We start from the raw sequence: 25035 nt of genomic DNA, 5'->3' as shown, positions 1-25035 counted from the left end.
GATTCCCGGGTGTGGTAAGCAAATTTTTGGAATTTTTTGAATGCAGTTCTATTTCTCTTCAAAAAAACCGGCCAAGTGCGAGTCGGGCTCGCGCACAAAGGGTTCCGTAGCAGCAAATATAATAAACTTATTATGTCAATTTATACACCTGGTGAATGGAGCCTAAACTCTCCCGATATTTTGCCTTGTACTTTTATGTATGAATATTAATTTTATATATGTATTTATAAATATTCCGAGCTAAAGAGGTGGCAAAAGCAATGGCAAACAAACCACAATCAATAGTATTCGGTTGTCGCTGAACACTTGGAAACTGAATACATGACTCCGATAGATACGGAAACAAGGCTTTTACATATATTTTTTGCGATTTTCCTAGAACACCAACAAGACTATCGTACACACGCAGTATTCCATTAATGTAATAAATACAACTCCAGTGCCCCACTAATCCCACGTCACCGTCATAAATTACTTGAAGGTGCGTCTCATTTTTAGGTACAGGTTCAATCAGTTCAGGGTGTTGAAATAATTCTAGCTCACGCGGTCTAAATGATGTGCACCGAAGTAACTTTTCATGAAATGCGCGAACCACATCATCTTCGATATAGTTATTATAATTCAGAATGTAGGAAAACGTATTATCTAAAGTATCCATTGTTAGATGATATACAATAAGCTTTAGAAATTTTAAAAACCTGCTACGAAACACTAAAATTTGCACCAAAAACAAAGGAATTTATATTATTGGGGGATTTATTAGTACGTGACCGGTTTAATAGCACCTATTAAACCAGTATACCTACTTACTTATTTTTTATAATAGGTACAATTCAATATTAAAAAGTCTCAACGCCAAATTCGACTTGCGAAAGAAGTAAATGGGAACGATGAAATTCTCTTAGCGCGCACAAGTGACAACGACGTCTGCCCTCACGTGTCTGCCCGTTCGGGTCGACGCGGTTAGCTATCTTATCCCCGCTCCCGCGCGAGACCACGCCCCGCAACTCACGCGCTGCAGCGCAGCGAGCGACCGATCTTCTTGAATCGATGTAATAATAATCTATAGGATTAACGCGTTTTAAAAATATTGGTTCGATGGATATGTTTAACCTATTATTACTCAACAATCACATTTGTAATATTAAACTTTATCAAATGCACAATGTATTTAAGGTACATTACTGGATAAGGATTAATGGCGTATTGCTTGAATAAGCTAATATTTCTCGTAAAAAGTACCTACATTATAAAGATTTTATATCATCGCGGATTTTAAAAGGTGTACAATACTGTAGTATATTTTTTGATCTATCTTATAAGGTTCAGCCATCGTTTTCAGTGTAAGCACAATAACTTAACCAAAATTACAGTTAAATCAACCTATCTCAAAAACTATAAGAGATACTTTGATCAAACCAAAAATCGTTGAAAGAGTTAATTAGCATGCATCACCTCTATTTTTTTTAGAATTTTATACCCCGTAGTTATAAAAATAGAGGGGGGGGGACATACTTTTTACGACTTTGAGAGCTGATATCTCAAAAACCGTTCACTTTAAGAAAAATGTTTTTTAGAAAACTTTATATCATTTTAAAAGACCTTTCCATTGATACCCCACACGGGTATGTACATCGAAAAAAAAATTTTCATCCCTCAGTTACATGTATGGGGGGCCCCACCCCCAATTCTTTTTTTTACTATTTAGTGTCATAATTTTGTAGCGGTTCATACAACACATATTCCCATCAAATTTCATCACTGTAGTACTTATAGTTTCCGAGTAAATCGGCTGTGACAGACGGACAGACGGACAGACGGACAGACGGACAGACGGACAGACGGACATGACGAAACTATAAGGGTTCCGTTTTTGCCATTTTGGCTACGGAACCCTAATAAAGGAATGTTTTCTTTGAGAGAAATTTTCTATCTACAATATTAAGAGTACTTTCCCTCCAGGTGGCATTAAAAAATTCCACCCTGTATGCTGATCCTTTGCATTACATCATCACGCGTTATTAAAGCTAAAACTCCCATAAGCTAATGAGTACCGGTGTTTACGGGACCTCTCACCTCTATTTATCAAAGTTTCAATTAAGAGCTCCCGACTCTTTCCCATTTCGATGCAAATTCTCTACGGAGAGAACTTTCTCCATATTTTATAGTGCCCGCTAAGTACTGGCCCGACTCGCAGCGTTTGTACTAACAAAGTTCGGGTTATCGGGATTTTCATTAGCACGTCTGGATAACTCATTAAGACTTGATTATCTCAGTCTTTGCATCGTAAAACTAACTAAGCTTTTTATTGTCTCCGAGGAGTTGGTTTTATTACGCGCTAAGAACACGCCTTTGATTCTATTCCTATTTGGTTTATGATATCTTGAGAAATTTGAGTTTATATGCTTTTTTCTTAGAAGTACTTTGCCAAATAGGTTGAGTTTCGCAATGGTATTTGAGACCAGCAATGAACTTAATTAACTGAACTGACATAACACTTTTTACGAGGTGGCAAAATCTGTTACCCATTTGATGATACGGTACATCCTTTCACTAGAAGCTCAATAAGCATTGAAAACAGAATGATTGCAAATCAAGCTACATCACATGATAGGGGTAGGTACATGGGTTGAGAAAATTTCTACAGAAATAGGCTTCGTTCGTTCGTTTCAGCCAAACGTCCATTGCTGAACAAAGGCGTCCTTCAAGGATTTCTACATCGACCAGTCTTCCAGAGCATACAGGACCAGTCCTGTGCTGCCCACATCCAGTCAGGGTAAGAAAGAGGCCATCTCTCTTAGTCTATAGCAGGGTTTCCCATTTTTTTTTTGCCAAGGAACCCTAATTGATTATACTTTTCCTAGCGGAACCCCCGTACTACTCCGCCCGCACGTCCAGCCCCTCCCTTGTGCGTAAACAAGTCGGTGCGCGCGAACTACGTCGGTCACGAAACGTGGGATAATATTTTTTACGGAACCCATGCGGCCTTTCCACGGAACCCCAGGGTTCCGCGGACCACCTTTCGGGAACCGCTGGTCTATAGCTCTGCAGTAAAATTTTATAGGTTTAGATGATTATTATAGGTGCGCTTTAGTTTACGTAAATACGAGTCCACATGCTTGGACAAATCTCACCGATTTAAACAAGCATAGGAACACCATATTAATTATTTTCAGTTCTTTAACCCCTAATTGCTGTTGCTTTAGTCTCTAATGCATGAAGTTTGTATTTGACAAGTGTCGTTTTTGTAAGTTTTTCTTATGAATGCTACAATGTAACCTTGTTGGTGATCAAATAAATAAATAAACAAATGACTCACCAAGTCCCGCGTGTCCAAAGCAGAAGAGGCAACCGTCCGTCCCGTTGATGACCGCGTGGATCACGTCCGTCAGTGCGCTGGCGCATATCTCGGTCTGTAACAAAAATATTACGTTTTAGTATTGAAATATTGGTTCAAAAGGAAATTTTTACTGGACTGGAAAGTGATTGAATAAATAATGTTCATTTTGTACACATTAAACGCACAAAAGTGGCTGAAAATCATGCTGAAGTTTCTTGCGCTGCAGGTCCATATTATGGTAAACCTTTACACTCACTCACGGCTCACGCTCGCGCATTGTCAAAGTTTTTTTAAATTAGATTCAATATTGCAAATATAACTAGCTAAACTTTTTTGTACCTTATTATAAACAATAATATTATTATTGTCAACAAGAAGGTAAATTGTCGACCTTAAAATGTAGAGTTCATAATCATTTTAAAATTGACTGTACCGATATTACGTCTATTCTGTACTATACTATGCATAGGGCCGCAAAGAGCGAAGCATCCCGCTCGGAATCTTACGAAATAATTCTGTGTAATCTGGCGCTTACAGGTGTTTGCGAGGGGTGCTTTGTGCCCATTAGTTGAAATAACAGCTCTCAGACGCTGCATTTAGTGCTAATACTGCTTGTATTGACGTTTCGGCACTGCTTGGCAATGGTGTGTTAACCAGAATCAGTTATTTGACATTTGCATTCCTCGAAATAAAATTAATATCAGCCACTGCTGATTCAAAGATCTACCTTTGCTGTCTTTTAAAAGACAAATACACGCCTGGCTCTTAACTAAGTGCTATTATTCAGTCAGGGAATACCTCGACGAACAATAGAATTTTAATCAGACTAACGAACAACAATTAATTTTTATTTTTATAGATGACATATTTGATTTGATTTGATAATTTTGTAAGGAATATTTTAATTGGCGACATTTACATTGACATATTCTTAATTATTTGACATTTATATTATTGAATCCTATAATTTTTGCACGTCTGCGATCAGACTAAACACATGATCCTATTTTAATATTGTCACCCTGTATTACTGTGTTTTTTAGCAAATAAACGTTTTGAATTTGAATTTGAATTTGAATTTGCTGCTATGGATCTAGCGCTTAACTCAGTCAGTGATTGAGGTATGGAAGCGGCAAGAGAGGTGACATTGACAATTATGATGTGTCAGAGCATAATCTGAAGGAGATCTCAAATCTCGATGACGTTTCACGTTACAAAAATACCCTTACCCCTGCCGCTCTCATACTGCCCTGACTAAGTTAGAGGCTAGATCATTCTTAATGAAGAGATAAAAACGGTTACTGAGCGTATATGGAGTTATAATAGTAATAAAATGAATTACTAACATACGGCAATCACAAAAGTAGTAACTTTTTTTTTCATTTGCGTGTACCTATTATCAAAATTTTATTCAGTTAACTAACACAACAACAAAATACTACCCTATACCACGGGTCACAGAATAAGCACAGGTAGTTACATATTAAAGCCAATCCAGTCGACACATCCCCCAGAAAATGGCTTCACGGAACCGCACCAAACTAGTTTAAAGCGGAATAAACCGGTGTAATCCGGCTCTTAAGGTGTTGGCCGACGCGGGAGCTGTTTTCTTTCGCGGCATATTATAATTAAACGGACTTACAGGAGGCGCCGAGATTACATGCTGTATGGATACCATAAGTTTGTTTTATAAGGGAATGTCCTTGCATTTATTGTGAAAAGTTTATTTCTCTTAAGGTTTCTTAAAGATTTTCGAGGACTAACAGCTACTCTTCATTTGTTTTGTGTTTGTATTCGAGCTATTTGCGAGTATATCCTGGCCTGAAGGGAGAATAAATTTTGTAGCTTTACTCACAATTAGTCCAAAGAAAATTAAACATCTTTAACTCTTCTTGACTTCCTTTTATATGTAAATATTATTGGTTAATTGTGAGCATTATGGAAAAGTAACATTATAACATTACCCTATTAAGAATGAAAAGAATAATGGACAGCTTGGATTGACCAGTCCCCAAAAAGACGGCCTGTTCACAGACATGTCGAATGAGCCAGCCATAATATTATAACCAACAGTTAACTCTGACGATTGTATTAGAGACCTTGCTCTTTCTCATAATTTCAGAACTTTACTTTTCTACCACCGAAATTACAATATATTTACGTTAATTAGTAGTTTCAATGTTACTACACTAAATTGCATCACATTTTCTTTAATTCCAGTGTGGCTTGTCCGATGCTCGTATCATGGTGTTTCTACTTCCTACAGTGAGGGTTCACGGCACGTTAATACTGAAAATGTTTTGAATGAAAATTTTAATGACCTCTCCCTTTAATTGAGAGCGCTTAGCCGAAGGGCGCTTAATCAATTCCATTATCACGTTCCTAATTTTTACATTGTTATTGTTTTGTCTTAATTACTTCTGAGTATTACGAGTATTGTTTTGAAGTTCTATAATTTGATTTGTTTGGAATATTGATACGGATACGTGATAAGTTCAATTATTTGTAGTTTTGTGAATAGGTATTAGATACTTGGACTATTATTGTTGAGTCGAAGTTTAAATAAATAAATGTGTAAGATACTTATTAAAATTTCATTTAAAAGAGCTATAAAGTTGGAAAGAATTGAAATTAAAATCGTGTCTTATACCTACAATTTATAGTAACAGTTCTTATTTCGTCTTCAGCAGAAGAAGATTAGTCGTAAGACTAATAATTGAAAATATTACTTACATGGGTTCGGTAATGTTCTTCAAACAATTTTTTTCATTGATGTTTCTCCTGATAACCTACTTTCCTATTCTATAACCACCCTGTATGTTAATATTTTAGGGTGCCAGCATCAGATACATTCGCCAGAGGGACTGACGAGGGCTATCTGATCGGGCGCTCAAACGCGAAGATAGGACTGACCGAAAAGCGGGCTCTCTGGGCTGTAGATGTAGAATATACTGAATTCCGAAACTTAGCCAGTTGAACGAACTTCAAACAAAAATGAAGCTGTGGTATGGGTAAAATTACGTGTATATTGGGACACGTTTTGAAAGCACAAATTGTAGCACAGCAAAACAAAAAATATCACTATAGTGGTGTATAATTCGTTGTCAAAGAACCTATACCCAGTTCTTCCTTCTTTGTAAAAAGAAAGTGTAACTCTACACTACAGTAATAAATAGGTACAAGAATTTTTAAAATAAATAATATATAAAGCTCGATTTTTTAAAATAAATTTGTAAAGTTCTGTACTAAAAAGCTTTATAAAACTTTAGTAAAATCCGAGAGATTATTAAATTGGGAGAAAAACAGTATTTGCGGCATGGAATCTGGTTGATGATCCGGCAATAATTTATTGGATTAGAGGACCCCTCCCACCAAATGTTTCACGCTGCTGTCTATTACTATGCACTCGGTCATAATTATCGCCTTCTGTGTGTAAAAATGATAGAAGATGTGGTGTTGCCTGTACATATTGATGATAGTTTTGGACCACAAGATTGAACCTTCTATCGATTATAATGCATAAAAAATGCTGTCCCTAAGATAGACGAACAACAGACAGCGCGTGGTATTCACTTACATACGGACTCTTTCCGTAGTAACGGAGTCCTAAAAACGACAAGGTCTTACTTGGCCAGTGTTTTTTTATCCACAACGAGGAAGCTCTTGGCCTGTATCTCACCTGATGGTAAGTGATAATCATGCCGAAGGTGGAAGCGAGCTTCACCCGGAATCCTATCTTACTTCTAACGGTCGGAACACAACAATGCTGTTAACATTGTTTGTTATGGCGACAGACTAAGGTAAGATGGTGGAAGCTAGCCAGGCGGGCTTAGAACAAGCCCTACCAACAAAAAAAAACCGAACAAAAAAAATCTGCCCCCACTGGGAATCGAACCCGGGACCTCTGCGTCTGAAGCAGGTGGTCTTACCACTAGACCACAGAGGCGGTTGTTCTGTTAACTGCTGCTGTGTTTAACCTATCGTCCGTGAGCATTATGAGGACCCGGAACCTTCTAGGGACTATTTTAACAATCGTAGATAAATGCTACCAAAAGTAGCAAAAACTTTCGATTATGAGGAAATTTATTGCTGCTTTTTATTAAACGGGACTATTCCCACCTCTCGTTCCCACCACTCTCACCACAACTCCTGTGTAGCCAGAATCTACAGCTTGACCGCCATAAAAACCCAACCAATGAAGGTCAAGTTTGTCCCGGGGGAAAGTTAAACTGTCATTGGACCAGCAACTAAATTAATCGGAATAACATGGGAGGAGTTCGAAATTAAGGTTCGACTGCTTTTTATTATGAGGGTCCTTAAAATTGTGCTTGATTTCTTAAGGGGTCCGTGGACAAAAAAGGTTCAGATACGCTATAGTAGGTCAACCTTAGGCCTCCAGACAGGCCCTAAGCGTCACTAGGAGCCCTAAGCAGCCACAAATCAAGCTGATCCCATCGGCGCGCACGTCGCGCCGCCGATCAGCAGTCCCATTAATATACTGTAATCCCCATTATCTACTGGTTCATGGGGTAGGACAACGAGAACGGCCAGTTTATATTGTTGAATATGCGGTAGAAATATTATTGTCAATAGGAATTTCGTTTCAGCCAAATGACGTCCACTGCTGGACAAAGGCCTCCCCCAAGGAATTTACTGGTAAACAAATTAAAAAACGAAAACTATTCATACCTAAGGGCTATATTTCACCGGGACACCATGGCGGCGCAACCAGTCGCCGGTTACCAACAAAATGTATACAGCTCTATAGAGAGTTATTACTCACCTGGTGTCCGTTTGGTAGCGCAAAGCTGCATACATTTTGTTGGTAGCGACTGGTTGCGCCGCCATGGTGTCCCGGTGAAATATAGCCCTAAGTACTTATTACTATTAGCATTTTAATAAAATTTTTATGTTTCTAGTGAACTACTCTACAATTAAAACACAGGACTAATGCTAAATGCTTGTTAATGCAGTTCATATTATCTCAAGTTAAATGAAGACAAGACACAAAAGCCTATCTCAAAAATCTACATCAGTGAATTAAATTAAGAATAAAATTGTTCGCAATTTACTCTATGTAATACTAAAATACAATACAATACTCTACGTAATCGAGTATCACCAGTCTGTGGTGAATATTTTTCTACTCGATGAGTTTACCGTTTTGTTCGTGCTGTGTCCGTGGCTCAAACATTACCGATTGCCGGCTTAATTGCGTGTATTGTAATTCCACATACAATGTGCCGGGAGAGACTGTTAAATGTGTGTGGGGTTATTAATGGATAAATATCGATGATTCGATTGTCTGGGGGCTTAGTAGCCAGGATGAGCAATTCCAGGATTCTAATCCCGGTCAGGACAATCTCTTGGACGATTTAAATAAGCTTGCATCTAGACTAGATATTTTGTGAGATTAATACGGTGAAAACAAATAAAGTCCTGACTTCAAAACCATAATGTTGTGGTTTGGCAATTAGGTAATTTACATCTAGTCATCGTCATACAACTTATGTATGTTTATGACTCTACATTTGCTCCCAGCTGGATACAAAACTGCAATTGCAGTTGGTTTTTAGTCCTTTACGTAAACTATCTATGATTCAATAACCAAAGTGAGGGTGAAATATTCGCGGATTTACTAGAGCTGATAGTCCAGGCGAGACCTCTCTGATTAGGAATTTTGATACGAAACAGCAATTGCACTTGATGTTGTAGGTAGTTCCAAACTATCTATCATTCAAAAACCAAAAAGTGAGCGTAAAATATTCGCAGATTTACCAGAGCTGATCGTCCAGCCGAGACCTCTCTGGGTAGGAATTTTGATCATATCGACTTTAAAAATGGCACTTCGCGATAAAAATGCGAACCAACGGCAGCTCGGTGGAAGAATTTATACAGCCCAGAGGAATTCGCTGCATGATTTTACACGTGGATTCTTTAAAGTCCTATATCACGAGCTTTGTTGAAGGTAAGGTAGTTAATTAAATTGGCAGTGAGGCATGAGGGTAGTTGTGGTTTTAATATCGTGTTATGTTTTAACATGAATTGATCAACTTTACGGTGAGTGGTTGGAAAAAAAAGAGAATTCGGAATGCAGGAGATTTGCTGAATTTCTTCATAGTGAGAAAATCTCCCCTTCTCTTTAAAATATGTATAATCATGCACTGCCGTGATTTTTTCTCGATTCGGGTTTTTAAAGGTTGACTATGAAATAATGCCCGATAGTGTAAGATTCCAAAGCTTGTTTCCGAGCAGTAGTTTTATAATATGCATCTGCTTAGTAACTTAATAACCCGCGAGATTAGCGGCTACATTTTGAAATATTCGACCAAACAATTCGATTTGCTATTGTTACAATGTATTTACGTTGTTAGCCGTCTGTTAGAAAATTCGGAAATGCATTATAAAATCGTTGGCGAATATTCCACGCATCGTTTAACAATTCAAACAGAGCCGGGCTGGAGACATTTTTGCTGGAGTTTCGGTGAGATGCTGCCGGCTTGCTACGAGTGTGTTTGAGATGCAAGTTGCGGGATTTAGCGTTTAAATTGTATATTTTTATTTAAGCAAACAATAAATTCACTTGCCCATACAAAATTTGTAACAGCTTACTGTCATATTAATTACTAGCGGCCGCCCGCGACTTCGTACGCGTGGATCCCGTTTTACCCTCTTCATCTATCTTACGCGGTTTAGATTTTTTCATACAAATGTTTTTTCCCGCTAACTCCCGTTCCCGTGGGAATTTTGCAATATCCTATTGTAACTAAGCTTTACGTTTACTAAGGTACCTGCATGCCAAATTTCAAGCGTCTAACTTAAGCGGTTTAGATTTTTCACACAAAAGGATTTTCCCGCTAATTCCCGTTCCCGTTGGAATTCCTAGTATACTATAACCTGCCCATGAGTATGAAGAATAATTGTACCAAATTTCGTTAAAATCCGTCGAGTAGTTTTTGTTTCTATAAGGAACATACAGACAGACAAAAATTTTACTGATTGCATTTTTGGCATCAGTATCGATCACTAATCACCCCCTGATAGTTATTTTGAAAATATATTTCATGTACAGTATTGACCTCTCTACAGATTTATTATAGGTAAGTATAGGAATATAGAAGACAAAGAAAGGAGTGGTTTCATTATTAATTCCGTGCTATAATATATCCTTGCATAAATACACTACGTCATATAGGCCCAAACTTTGCAATACCTAAACTATTTAAAAAATATTAAGCAGAATTACAATAATTCTATTCGGTACGGATTTTTACATACTGTAGGAGTGTGTATGTATTGTATTCTTAAAGAATTACAATTTTTGCGCATGGAATGTGCCATAAAGATTTTCTATGATAGCCCGAAATGTAGGTAAAAGGTGGTACATATGTATAAAGACATTATATGATACCCCAAAATGTGAAAAGCCGTAGGCACAACACAACCTTTTCGGTGATAAGGCGAAGCGCTTAATTTCCATATTATTTACATTCTGTTCTCATATCAGCTTATGAATTGCACCGAGTCTGTCGCGAAAAGTTTTATGTAATCGTAGCTATTTTCTTATTTCAGAGGAACGTCGGCCAGGCGGGACTCCGTCGCACGGAATATCCAATGAACCCCGCTAATTCCGGAAATGCCGGCGTGTTCTGTCAAAACTATCCAAAAAGGTATGTAACGTAGAAAAACATGACGGTGAAAGCATAAAGGTTTGGTAAATGAGATAAGGTTGTGTTGTGCATGAGCAGTGAAGATAAAATATCTGATGATGATTATGATGGACATCACAAAGGCATAGATAACCCAATCAGTTCTTTTATTTTCTATATTAACAGGACCTCTATCATCATAATCCACAACCAGATGTAGCGCAAATCATGGCGCCTGTATTCAGTGGACCGCTGTTGAAAGTGGAAGAACTATAATGAGCAAACTGACATGAGTCCCTTGAATCGTAAGCGCAGTCACGCCTAACCACCGGTCTTCTGCCGCCGCCGCCGGTTGGTTTTCGTACAGACTGGTTTACTGTACGACTGAATAATATACACTGGTCATCACAAAAATCGACCCTCCTGCGACAAGCACTTTTAAACGTATGCATCCCCACTTCCCACCAATATTGGCACCATTTAAAAGCCTAGTTCTAAACTTTATTTCCTTAATGGAAAGGTTTTTACCCCAAAAATGTGTCTGTAGAAGAATCCAGAGTCACTTCTTCAAAAAATAGTTACGCTTGAGCCAACTTTTATGACTATAAAACTGTTAAGTTTGGATTAATCGCTATCCATCTGTTAAAGAGGACACGTGAGATCATTATTTGGTTTTATAACCATAAAAAATTGGTCTAATTGATCCCAGAGGTGAGCCCAAAGTGAGGTCTTTTTTCAAGTCACATTTATTGTATATCGCGTTTATGTTCATCGTTTATTTAGAAATTAAATGTGTTTTTCTTTAAGAATATTTATTGGGCTTTCAAATAACACCAATATTGTTGGAGCACCATGATTGTGTCAGTAGAAACGAGTTTTCCTGTAAAACGTAGGTGGGCCGATTTTTGTGATGACCAGTATAGGTATTATGACAAACTCACCTGAGAGTCATCTTGCGAGAAAATGGCATCAAACGCGAACATCTTGGGCGCGGCCACGCCGACCCGCCGGTCTTCTGGCGCCGCCGCCGCTGCCGGTTGGTTCTCGCACAGGCTGACTTGCTTCTTGCGCTTGTCCAGCGAGAAGGTCTGCGAGCCGCTCGTGAAGGGACCCTCACCGGGCGCGCCCACTCGGAGCATCACTTTGACCTGGAACAAAAGAGATTGTCATTTAGCCTTTCCTTGATTGACATTAGCTCACTTTGTGTTATCTGTTATTAATATTATTTGTATGGTCAACATACCGGATACCGGTATGTCAACAGGGAGCCGGCTGTTATACTAGCTTTCCGCCCGCGGCTTTCACGCGCGTGGACTACATGATCTACATATTTTACGAAACCCCATTTTTTGCCAAAATAAAATTTAGCCTATGTTACTCGTGTATAATGTAGCTTTCGAATGGTGAAAGAATTTTAAAAACGGTCCAGTAGTTTTTGAGTCTATTCATTACAATCAAACAAACAAACAAAGTTTTCCTCTTTATAATATTAGTGTAGAATAGGTACTTGCGCGATACCAACAGCAAGGACGCCCGCGGAAGACCAGCTTCTTTACATACTCGTAAGGGCCTGTCAAGATAAATGCTGAGCGGGGAGCGGCTCAAAAACTGAACTTCGACAAACGTTACTTAGACATTACGTTACTCCGACACTACTGAATATCGACATGACTTTACTTCGACAATACACTACTTAGACAAAGGCGAATATCCTTTGTCGGAGTAGTGTAGTGTCGAAGTAAAGTCATGTCGATATTCAGAAATGTCGGAGTAACGTAATGTCGAAGTAAAGTTTGTCGGAGTTTACTTAGGTAGCCGTTGTTGTTGTTTAATATTGTTATCTATCTATCTATCTACTTGCTTTTGCTTGCGTCGGTTATAGAAAAAANTACAGCCCGGAGGAATTCGCTGCATGATTTTACACGTGGATTCATTAAAGTCCTATCCCACAAGCTTTGGAAGGTAGTTAATTAAATTGGCAGTGAGGCATGAGGGTAGTTGTGGTTTTGAATATCGTGTTATGTTTTAACATAAATTGATCAACTTTACGGTGAGTGGTTGGAAAAAAAAGAGAATTCGGAATGCAGGAGATTTGCTGAATTTCTTCATAATGAGAAAATCTCCCCTTCTCTTTAAAATATGTATAATCATGCACTGCCGTGATTTTTTCTCGATTCGGGTTTTCAAAGGTTGACTATGAAATAATGCCTGATAGTGTAAGATTCCAAAGCTTGTTTCCGAGCAGTAGTTTTAAATAATATGCATCTGCTTAATAACTCAATAACGCGCGAGATTAGCGGCTACATTTTGAAATATTCGACCAAACAATTCGATTTGCTATTGTTACAATGTATTTACGTTGTTAGCCGTCTGTTAGAAAATTCGGAAATGCATTATAAAATCGTTTGGCGAATATTCCACGCATCGTTTAACAATTCAAACAGAGCCGGGCTGGAGACATTTTTGCTGGAGTTTCGGTGAGATGCTGCCGGCTTGCTACGAGTGTGTTTAAGATGCAAGTTGCCGAATTTAGCGTTTAAATTGTATATTTTTATTTAGGCAAACAATAAATTCACTTGCCTATACAAAATTTGTAACAGCTTACAGTCATAAATAATGACACAGTGCTATAAAATATCCTTGCATAAATACACTACGTCATAAAGGCCCAAACTTTGCAATGCCTAAACTATTTAAAAAATATTAAGCTGAATCACCTTCTTTCGATTCGGTACGGATTTTTACATACTGTAGGAGTGTGTATGTATTGTATTCTTAAAGAATTAAAATTTTTGCGCATGGAATGTGCCATAAAGATTTTCTATGATAGCCCGAAATGTAGGTAAAAGGTGGTTACATATGTATAAAGACATTATATGATACCCCAAAATGTGAAAAGCCGTAGGCACAACACAACCTTTTCGGTGATAAGGCGAAGCGCTTAATTTCCATATTATTTACATTCTTTTCTCATATCAGCTTATGAATTGGACCGAGTCTGTCGCGAAAAGTTTTATGTAATAGTAGCTATTTTCTTATTTCAGAGGAACGTCGGCCGGGCGTACTCCGTCGCACGGAATATCCAATGAACCCCGCTAATTTAGGAAATGCCGGCGTGTTCTGTCAAAACTATCCAAAAAGGTACGTAACGTAGAAAAATATGACGGTGAAAGCATAAAGGTTTGGTAAATGAGATAAGGTTGTGCATGAGCAGTGAAGATAAAATATCTGATGATGATAGGGTCTACAAAGGTATAGATAACCCAAACAATCAGCTTTTTCTTTCAAATCAACAGGACCTCACTCAGCATAATCCACAACCAACTGTAGCGCAAGTCATGGCGCCTGTATTCAATAGACCCCTGTTGAAAGTGGAAGAACTACGAGTTTACGAGTATAATGTGAGAAAACTGACATAGTCATTCTACGAGAAGATGGCATCAAATATGAACATCTTGAGCGCGGCCACGCCGATCCGCCGGTCTTCGGGCGCCGCCGCCGCCGCCGCCGCCGGCTGGCTCTCTCACTAGCTGACCTGCTGTACTACTCTATACTATGAGTAGGTTATGTTATAATCTCACCTGAGAGTCATCTTGCGAGAAGATGGCATCAAACGCGAACATCTTGGGCGCGGCCACGCCGACCCGCCGGTCTTCGGGCGCCGCCGCCGCCGCCGGTTGGTTCTCGCACAGGCTGACTTGCTTCTTGCGCTTGTCCAGCGAGAAGGTCTGCGAGCCGCTGGTGAACGGACCCTCGCCAGGCGCGCCCACTCGGAGCATCACTTTGACCTGGAACAAAAGAGATTGTCATTTAGTATACTTATGCCATATTACTGAACCGGCAGACAGTGGTTACTGAGTTTGTTGCGGCGCTTCTTCTCAGCACTTGCCAAATTTTAATGTTTGTCTCGAAGCGCTGGTAAGGCAAAAAATGAATGAGACATGTATAGGCTCCTTAAGAGCATTTGACAATTTGTAAGTACTAATTTAATTAGTCTACACAAATAAAGATAATTTTGATTTTGATAGTTGCGCGATGCCAACAGTAAGGGCGCCCGCGGAAGACTAGCTTCTTGACATGCTCGTAAGGTCATGTCAAGATAAGTGCTGAGCGGGGAGCCTATTGACGCAATGGCTATGTAATTGTTCTTTTGTTTTTATTTATTTTTTATTTTCGTTGTGTTGTTGTTGTTTAATATTGTTATCTATCTATCTATCTACTTGCTTTTGCTTGCGTCGGTTACAGAAAAAAATAATCTATCACGCGTTTCCCGTTTCAAAAACAAATTATTATCCCTAAAGCATGATAATGAGTTTCATATCGCCCTCATGGACAATGGTTTCCCCATACAAACTAAACACCTCATGACCCAATTAAGGGATTATTTCGGAGATAAAAATTTTCTGTTCGTCTGAACTTGTACCTTCAAATTTGATACATTTTCTACCTAATTTTGCATGGGATCCTTACTTCCAAAATCAAAAGTAGAGACAAGTTTTGTAGAACATAATTACGTAAATGTCGGCTCCCATAGTTAGTTTCAAATTAATTACACCTGCGCTGTGCTGAATGTGTAAGCGTACAGTCAACAAGATAAGTCGCTGTAAGTCCCTCGATTTACGATGTCATTCACTTCCGAGTCTGAGATTACTTTGAAATCTGGACTTTCTGCTTTTGATTGTTTTGTATTATGTTCTAGCCTAGTAAATCTTTAGAGTTTAAGCTTGTATAACACGGGTGTATTTAAAAAGTATAAATTATACGCAACATATCAATAAAATGTTGGTTTTCACCAATAAGATGTTGTTTAAGTAGGCGTTGTCTAGTCATTGTTTATAAGCTATACACCGCCTCTATAAAATCTACTATACTTTGTTATCTCTAAATTCAACCTTTTTCAAAGCGACCCCCCTAGTATGAAAAAATAACTTGCGACCCCCCGACCGCTCGCTTTTTTTTCATGCATTTTATAATGTTACAAAGATGTTGTAGGAATCGAATATTAAATCCATACAACATTTATGCATTTGCATAATTAGATTTCGGATAAATCTTTCTTTATAACTTTAGTGATTATTTTTACTGTGGTAGTTTTTACGACCTCTCGCGACCCCCTATAAACGGTGGAAAAACACTGCTCTAAAGCATAAAGAACATTATCTACATTAATCCTCTTCTCTAACAAAATTCGTGCGTTCAGAAACTTCAGAAGTTTACTACTTTTACTGTAAAAACAAGCCGTGTGAAATATATGGTCTGCAACGGTGCTTCAGGGCATATACGTTTTGAAAAGCTTGTGTAAGTCAATCAATTTCCAGCGTGTGCTGTAATTAACACGTTCGCATGTAGCGCACGTGTTTTCGTTACGCATATTGTCTGTCTATACAGTATACAGACAATGTCTGTCTACGTATACATTGTATACAGTCGGACGTGGGCGGCTTTGTTAATTGCACTGAGAAATTCCATTACACAATTAGGTAATTATGTGTTCTTGGTGATACGTGAAGTGCGCTGTGCTTTGAATATTCATGCTCTCAGCTTGTGTTCGCGCGTTTTCAGATGCATTAGATTATTGTATGACGTGAAGATGTGCCCGCTAATCTAACAACTTGTAATAATAGTAGGGGTAATGTAATGTAAGTTTGTGAATCAGTTACGTGCTGACATATTAACAGTTACAGAAGTTTACTAACGCTGAGTTGCATCACCGTAACTATAACTTTAAGCGGTGTTTTTGTGGAGTTTAGCAGGCTTTTGACGTTTGTTAAAGTTTAAATTAAGATGTGCACCGTCTTAATATTCTGCTAAGTAAAATAGGTAAGTAAAAGGTAATTTGGCGATTTGTAAGTAGGCACTGTTGATAATTCTATACAAATAAAGAAATTTTGTCTTTGACGTTGAAAATCTCAATTCTAAAAGAACAAAAAAAGAAAAAGCTTCCGTACTTGTATTAAGGTTCTCTAAATCAGAATTGTGTTGCTTTCTATTCTACAAATAAGTGTAATTAATTCACATAATTGGGTATCAGTGTCGTCGCATATTGTTGCATTAACACATCAACCGTTAACCCCTCGGCCGACAGTTTTATCGGCAATTCTATCCCACTAAGGGGGCTGTCAAAAATGCTTTCAAAATTCAATTAGGGCTGGATTTGAGTGCAATGGAGCGCTTGATTCGCGAGCTGAGCGGGATGAGCGCTAAGCCGTCTGACGCTGGCGGACGTCAATCGTCAATGGGTAACTTTATGATCTGACTAAACTAGACCGTTTGTGAACAACTGATAATCGGGTTGACAGTGCTCGTTTATTGTTGCGGTCGCAGTTGCATTTGTGGTTATAAACGATAGGTCACATTGACTATGCACTTGAGTTTAAATAGTTCATTATTATTCAAGATGTTTTGTAATATCTCAATATCAAAGTGTTTGTTTATTTAATCGGGAATTGCGTTTTTCATGCGTCAGATAAAAGTTCACTTGCTCGGCGTTAGAAAGTATCTTCCTTTGAATTTAATACAAAATAACTGTAACTGAAACTCCCTAATTAAAATTTTATTATTTAAAGTAGTTATTGGATAACTTTAGTTTAATATTAATTTCAAAACTAAGAGGAGATCCTGTCGCATCAAGGCTTAAATATTTAAGGGGAAGGTGTTATGCAAATTGTTTCTGTAAATATTAATTGCGCCGTCTGATTAATGTCAGTTACTTGTCGTGAATTTCCGGAGGGATATTATAAGATGAGGATGACATTTTAAGCTGAATGTCGCGCTAGAATTATAGTTTGACGTCACCTGTCTCATGATTACTTTGCTAGATTCCTTCGTTGATAAAAGGAATTTTGTAGAGGGATATTTTGACGTTTTTGAGATTTTAACAATCTCGCGTACCGGAAAACGCAGCGTGAGACGTCCAACCACAAGGTGGACCGACGACCTAATAAAAATAGCAGGAAGGCGCTGGATGCAGGCCGCTACCAACTGTGCGATTTGGAAGTCATTGGGGGAGGCCTATGTTCAGCAGTGGACGTCCTGTGGCTGAAATGATGATGGTGATGATGAACTATCTCGCGTAGGTATCAAGCTGAACAATGTAGCATCTTAAATATTTGGAAAAATAGGTATATTGTTTGTAATTACAAATGATTTAAAAAGTTTTTTTTGTACTCAGAAATATCAATGCTCTTGATAAAATCTTAAGTATATCAAAATGGTCAGAAATTCAGCGTCCAATCTTAAGCCATCAAGTAATTCTTAACCCTTCAAGCGCCACTGCATATCCATGACTGACTGAACTCGAATGGAATCAAAACAAATCTCTCCCCAGATTAGCCAGCATTAGTGATGTGCCATTGTTATGAATCGCTGTGCAGCCGACCGTGTTGAGTCGTGGCCGTGCTGATACGGCAGGCTGGCTTGAGTGGCTCAAAGTTACAATTGTTTTTCTTTACAACATTAGAATCTTAAGTTTTGGAGAACAAAGATATTTATGTCGCCGAGGTGACACTATTCCTCTGTCACAAAGTAGGTATACTCAAAAATAAATCGTCGCGTCTGATAAGCCTAATTGTCACGATTAGAACCTTTGTATAGCAACATGCAGCAATAAGGAATTTAATTTTGAAAAGAAAATCTCTTGGCATGCATCTCCTCACCAGAATGAAAGAGATGAGCGCAGGGCCAAAAGTAAATTAACCGATATTTGTATCAGTACAGTAGGAACAGAAGGTTTCAACATACCTACAATACCTACTGGACCTTTAGCTTCAAATTTCAAATTCAGTCGTGTTTATTTTTCAAACTGACCCTCCCTTCATCAGAGGCAGACGGCCGGCGAGCCGGGCATTTGTCGGCAAAGCGATTGTACTCGTAGCTGCCCAGTGGAGCGGACGCGAGTTGATGGGCAAAGCCGAAAATCCTGACTGACGCGCCGAAGATCCTGGGCACGGGCGGTGCGGCCCACTGTGTACATAGCAAATCGCCGGTTGCCTTTGGAAGACGGTCGAGCGTTTGTGACCTTCGTCGTACACAAGACTACGTAGATTTCGATGCCCGAAGATGTCGAAGATTTGCGTAGATATGCAATTACCGCAACACAAATTCAAAGAAGTTCGTACTTAGGCACGCGTCGCCGACATTTTGTTCAATAATCAGTGATTTTAATCACCGATCGCTTTGAGATCAAAATCGGCAAACCTTAATAATGTGGGCTTCTTTAATCTAACAAAATTATTCCACGGGATACTTTAACCCGTGTTTTTAACTTAAATAACACGAGTCACGTCAGTCAACTACAGCGTATCATAAAATTTGCAAAACTTAATTCAAAGTCGATCAAAATCAATATCGCACCGGCCTTTTCGACACCGCCGGTTTATGTTTACGTTCGTCCCACATTTTACGCGATGTTTACGCGATATTTACGCGCTGGCAAACAAGGTGTTGTGACGAGTGGGCCTCGCTGATAAAACGACAGCGTCAGTGCCGATCAATTTTCTATGGGAGTATTTCACATCGTAAGACTGGGGTTTTGTGAAAGCGAGGAGGTGGACAAATATGCCAAAATCATTTCTACACGCCACGTTAGTGTTTGAAATGACTAAAAATTGTGTAATTTACAAGGTTGGAATAATGATCATATGCTAGGTTAAAGTTTCTTTAAAAAGCATTTTAGTTATGCATTATTTGGTCCAGTTTTATCTTATTGATTTTTGCTGAGTTAATTGTTTTGTAATAAACGGTTTTTAGTTCCATTTCTACGCTAATTATAGAATGAATAAAGTTACTCGTTAAGTAAATGCCTGACATTTTTCTAAAGCTTCTAAAGCTCAATATTCATAACCTATTTGACACCACATAGAGATTTTATTTTCTATCTCTAGCTAGATTCTCAGCTGGTAAAAACTTTAGAGTTTCTTCAACTATAAAATATTCTACTAATGTATGCGCTAAGCTTAAATCAGTCAGACAAGTCACATGATGTTAAAAATCCGCTACTTTAAAGCCCCAGCTCTACATTTCCCTGACTGATTGGCGGGCTCTGGCCTTCTGATAAGGTGTGCCCGCTCGTGAAAAGTGTTTGTCGTTTATGCGCACAGGCAGCTTGACAAGCGATTTGTAAGCGCGTTTCTTTTACGATCCTCTTGTTGAAGATTTGAAAACGACATTTGTTATTTTTGAGGCCCAAATTCTAAAGGTGAGTATAGACTAGAGCATTTCTATGTAATGTAACGTGTTTAAAAATAGGATAATATAGGTTAAATGTACGACGCTTGGTTAGTGAAAGGGTGAAACTGACACTGACACTACATTTCATAAAGCGGCTCGTTGTTCTGTTACAAGTCAAATAAATGCTTTAGTCTATACTCACCTTAAGGATGGCAAAGAGATAAGTGATTATTAACGCCATGGCACAGAATAATAATAAGTACTACGTACAGAAGTTTTACTTCGCGAAGGTATTTAAAAAAATGTATGCTCAATGTCATTAACAATATGGTGTAATTTAGCCTGTCTCAAGAGTCAAGCACCATTTTTTGACAAATGTCAGTGATCGGCACTGCGCCGAAGCTATAGGGCTGACTTCGGTAAAATGATGTGACGTGAAGTGCCAAACTGCGGAAAATGGCGCAGGAAATACATGATTTAGCATGAATTATCATGAATAATATTAACTACTTATTTACCTCTCAGTGTCTTGAGGCAACTGAAAAAAGTACATTCTGTGTTTTTATTATTATTTAGGCAGTTAAATACTGCACAGTATTTAGTACACCATTTTCTTTATTTTCTTCCAACATACACAAGAATATGCGTGCGTGAGTCAATGTTCGCTCGTATGTGAGGCCTTGTCGAATAGTATCCTGTAGGTGGGCCATCGTGCGTGTTTTGTTTTCGATGTAAACTCGCGGAGATGAACAGGCCTGGCCATGGTTAGTATAAGAGAATTAAAATGTAATTTGTAAAATTCAATTAAAAGGAGCAGCCTCTTGAGATAATTTTCCCAACGAATTTTCTATTTATGCATTTCCTTATCACAAACTATAATATTGCGTTGATACCCATTAAGTTTCATATTTTCTTTTAACTTAACCAAGATTTATTTCATACTTTGCAGTTAAGTACCAACGTCCAAAACCCACATATTTATTCACGTTCTTTCAGGCATCGCAATGCGTGTCAGTAGGGCAGAACCTCCCTTCCAATTTGCCACCAATCGAAGGCCCTATTTATAACCAGGGCCCGTTCTTTCATCGCGCAGCTCTTACAAGGAAATCAGCTCAACGCACAGCGTTTTACTGCGCCGTTCAATTTTACGCAAGAATTGATCAGTCAAGAAGTTTGATAAGTTAAGAAGAGAAGAAAGAATGCCTTAAAACCCATGTATTTACCTTCATTTAGCTTTCCATGGGGATATTGGATTCTATGATTTTTAATTCAATTTTTGTTTAATTGATTTGTAGAGATGGACGGGTCATTCGAATTCTTTAGTGGAGTCGAGTGCGAATATTCACTTAGGTATATTAAAACTATGTACTTACCTTCATAGTATAAAATATTTGACATTTTGACAAGCAAAAGCTTGGAATGTCTGGTTTAGAATTTAATTATCATCACTAAAATCTGAATCTCTCATTTTGTACCGTCATTATACCTCCGAGTTAAAGGAAATTCCTCAACTTGAAATCTCATTGCCCGAACGTTTCATTACCCCGAGTAATTTTATGCACGAACGCGCGCGCAGCGTCATGATCGCTGCACGCTCGCGCTCGCGGCCCAATTCGGAAAATTTGAACCACCCCAAAACGAATTTCGTCGAAAATAACCGACGAAAACCGATAATAGTCGAGGATGACTGCGCCGCGGGCAGAACCGCAGATATATGGCGGGAAGTTATTTCCCTTCGCTATAGCGAGGCCAGTCTTATGGGGAAAAGTTTTACCTGCCGTTTCAAGTTTAATTGCGTTTTAATTGCCGTTACAAATAATCGCACGGAGTTTTGTTTCATTTTGAATGTTTTATGAGTAAGTTTTAACTGGGGGATTAAGAAAAAGTTATTGGTTCCAATAATAACACTCCTTTATTGTTGTCAAGTTTGAATAGCTTCTGTAGAAATTTATAATACAGAATAGGAGCTCCTCCAGTGTCCTTTTGTAATTCAGACAAGCTAAATTTTGTTATAAATAGATAGGGCATGCATATTTTAATAACTATATTGTCGAAGGTTTAAGTCCCCTTTTATGAATCTGTACTCCACATTATAGTGGTTTATATTACAATTGGACCAATTAGTACTATAGTCTCTTCAAATTCGATTCAAACTCAATAATACTGCTATTAAAATGTAATAACTACGCAAAATCGTGACATCCATCAATATACGTAGCAAAGACGTCAACAACCGAAGCCGGCATTTTCGAAGCGACCCAACAAATACGTCATCATAATAATTTCACCGAAAAACCTCGGCGAGATATATCCACGAGATAATTTAAATCCCTATCGCGAGGCAAATGAGTTTTCTGCGTTGTTTACGACGGCTCGGAAAAAAGATGGCGGCTGTCGGCCCATTTCGTTTGTTGACAACACGATTTGTTTTTTTTTCCACGCTGTCCCGGCTCTGGTGTTTGTCATTCATCTCGTGAGATTGTGACGTCACGACAATGGAAGTCACACCCCTAATTTGAAGTTGTTTAAAGAGTGTGGGTCTTGTGACGTAATGATAGGGTTCCGAGCTGGAGCCCAAGGATTATGAAATACTGCCGAGGTCTGACATTTGTGGAATACCCACTGTCGTTTTTCACCATAATGAACAACTCTCTTGTAAAATTGCCTTTTTTGTTTAGTAAAACATAGCTAGTATATTTATCACAGCAAATACCAAATCGTCAGCGTATATCGTATTTCAAGGATTTGTAAATTCAAAAGACGGGTTTTTTCTATTTGAAAAATTTGAGAAACGTATTTTTCTATTTGAACTAAGCGGCAGTGCTCTTTCAATGGAGTCTATCATGCCCGTTTTCACCATCAATCCCTAATTTTTGAGTGACCCCAATGAAAACAAAATTCCTGTTATATGTTACCATAGGGATCCTTAAAAACCAGGGATTGATGGTGAAAACGGGCATAAAGTCTCTATTATGAAAAGACGCTCAAAATTCAATTCAAGCTCAAGCGGTGTCAATTTATTATTATCACCACCAATCCATGGCAGCTTCCATGGCAGCTTATAATGCCTGAATGCCATCATAAACAACTTAACACACTTTTCAATTACAAAGGATTTAGCAACCAGTAATCTAAATGTTTTGAAAACTGTAACTCTACATGTCTCGCTCGTTCCCTATGCTAATCAGCACACTGTGCCGGAGACATAAACAAAAACTGTTATTATAAACGCTTCGGCTGAGTTTTACTCAGGGTGCAGTATTAAGTGCGGCATATGAATAATGCATGCGTAGATGCGTAGATGCGCCGTGAGTGACTGCGAAGATGGCGTCTCCAGGTGTGGTTGCCTTTGGGATTTGGGGGAGGCACTGTTGTCTTTTGACTGGGAATGTCACTACACGTACTCTAATTTATTTGACTAATAATGTATCACGACAAGCAGTGATTTTATTTAACTTAGTCCCGATTCGACCAAACTTTTATCCGAGAATAACTCCTGGTATAACTGGCACATTGAGAGTTTCAATATGGGAAATATGTCAAAACTGACGATTTTTCTATTCTGAGATTAATATTTACTCTTGTTCGGTCGAATCCACCCTAACTGTGTAAAATTGAACCCATCAACAAATGTTCATGTTGTCAAGACGTGACCATTGTGGCTCGCTTTGTGAAAAAGTTATTAGGTAGATCCCATATAGAGCCAAGTTTCTACCTCTACAAATCCTAACTAAACAGGCTCTACCTACACTTTGGCAAGACCGTTTCGCTATCGTCACATGGGCGTAAAACTACCAATATTAGTTTTCTGTTAATCAATAGTTCTTTTAATTGACTATGAAATTTTTGCATGTCTTGTAGACGAAACATGTTGAACCTGATTGTTTTTATCTGACATCTGTATTGTATCATGTTTCTGTGCAAATAAATGAATTTGATTTGATTTCAGTAACGAAACTTTTAGTGCAGGTACTACGCCTAAGTATCTTTTGGTAACGTTTAGTAAGAAATAAAAATATTTATTTATTCTAAACCGCTCCAAAATATGCAAAATCCCAATGAAAACTGCGCTAATCCAAACTAATCCACCGAAAAGCTTCTCAAGTCCAATTACCGTTTGGTTTATATTAAATCAGAGCATACGTCGCGCCCCTCAATGAATTATGTAAATCGTCTTCGGTGGTTAACATCGTAATATTGTAAACGACACTTGCACCCCCGTCTCGCGATGTAGGGGGCTGGAAGTGAGATTCGTGTGTTTATTTTGGAGGTTAAAAACTGCATAATACATCACTTTCGTTTAAAAAATTGATTTTGGGCAGATGCAGTGATACAGTCGTTATACATTTTTCAAATGATAGATTTTGGAGTAGGCTCTGCCTAATGGACATGGCGCACAATTTTTGTTGAAGATGCCAAAAAAAACTACAAAAAATTAGAATGAATACTGTATTTTTACTTTTTTGATATNTGTCCATTGCTTACACGGTGCAGCCCTACTCTATGTTGAATGACAAGTCACTTTAATCTGTACCATATCTAAAAACTAATGCCCGTTTTCACTATCCCTAATACTATCCCTACGAAAACAAAATGCCTGTTATATGTTACCATAGGGGTCACTTAAAAATTAGGGATTGATGGGGAAAACGGGCCTAAGTCTAACTATCAATTTGTAACATTTGATTTATCAAAAATGTTATTGTTCAATAAAGCAATAAGTTCAGTTTAGAGCTCAAGTCACAGTTCTAGATTAAGAATCGGTCTATCGATTCCCTTGAAAATATCTGAGACATAAATCCAGACAAAAAACAATAGTAAAATACATAAATATTACCACAGCATCTCTCCCCCGTATTTGCCATTTCCATGGCGCCA

The 25035-nt window shown here is 38.3% G+C and overlaps 1 protein-coding gene across 1 annotated transcript in view; it reads right to left on the bottom strand.

Moving 5' to 3' along the window:
- Positions 1 to 25035, bottom strand: part of LOC114354961 (kinesin-like protein CG14535) — a 92460-nt gene that overhangs the window by 10704 nt on the left and 56721 nt on the right. Inside the window, exons 5-6 of the mRNA XM_028307582.1 lie at positions 14571 to 14777; positions 3320 to 3413 (exon numbers count right to left, since the gene is read on the bottom strand). Coding sequence (XP_028163383.1) covers positions 3320 to 3413; positions 14571 to 14777 — 301 coding nt within the window. The remainder of the gene's footprint in view (positions 1 to 3319; positions 3414 to 14570; positions 14778 to 25035) is intronic.

This window comes from Ostrinia furnacalis, unplaced genomic scaffold (genome assembly GCF_004193835.3).
Source record: "Ostrinia furnacalis isolate ACB-3 unplaced genomic scaffold, ASM419383v2 OfSCF2290, whole genome shotgun sequence".
NCBI classification, from domain to species: Eukaryota; Metazoa; Arthropoda; class Insecta; order Lepidoptera; family Crambidae; genus Ostrinia; species Ostrinia furnacalis.
The sequence above is the reverse complement of the archived record's forward strand: the minus strand, read 5'-3'. Positions and strand labels throughout refer to the sequence as shown.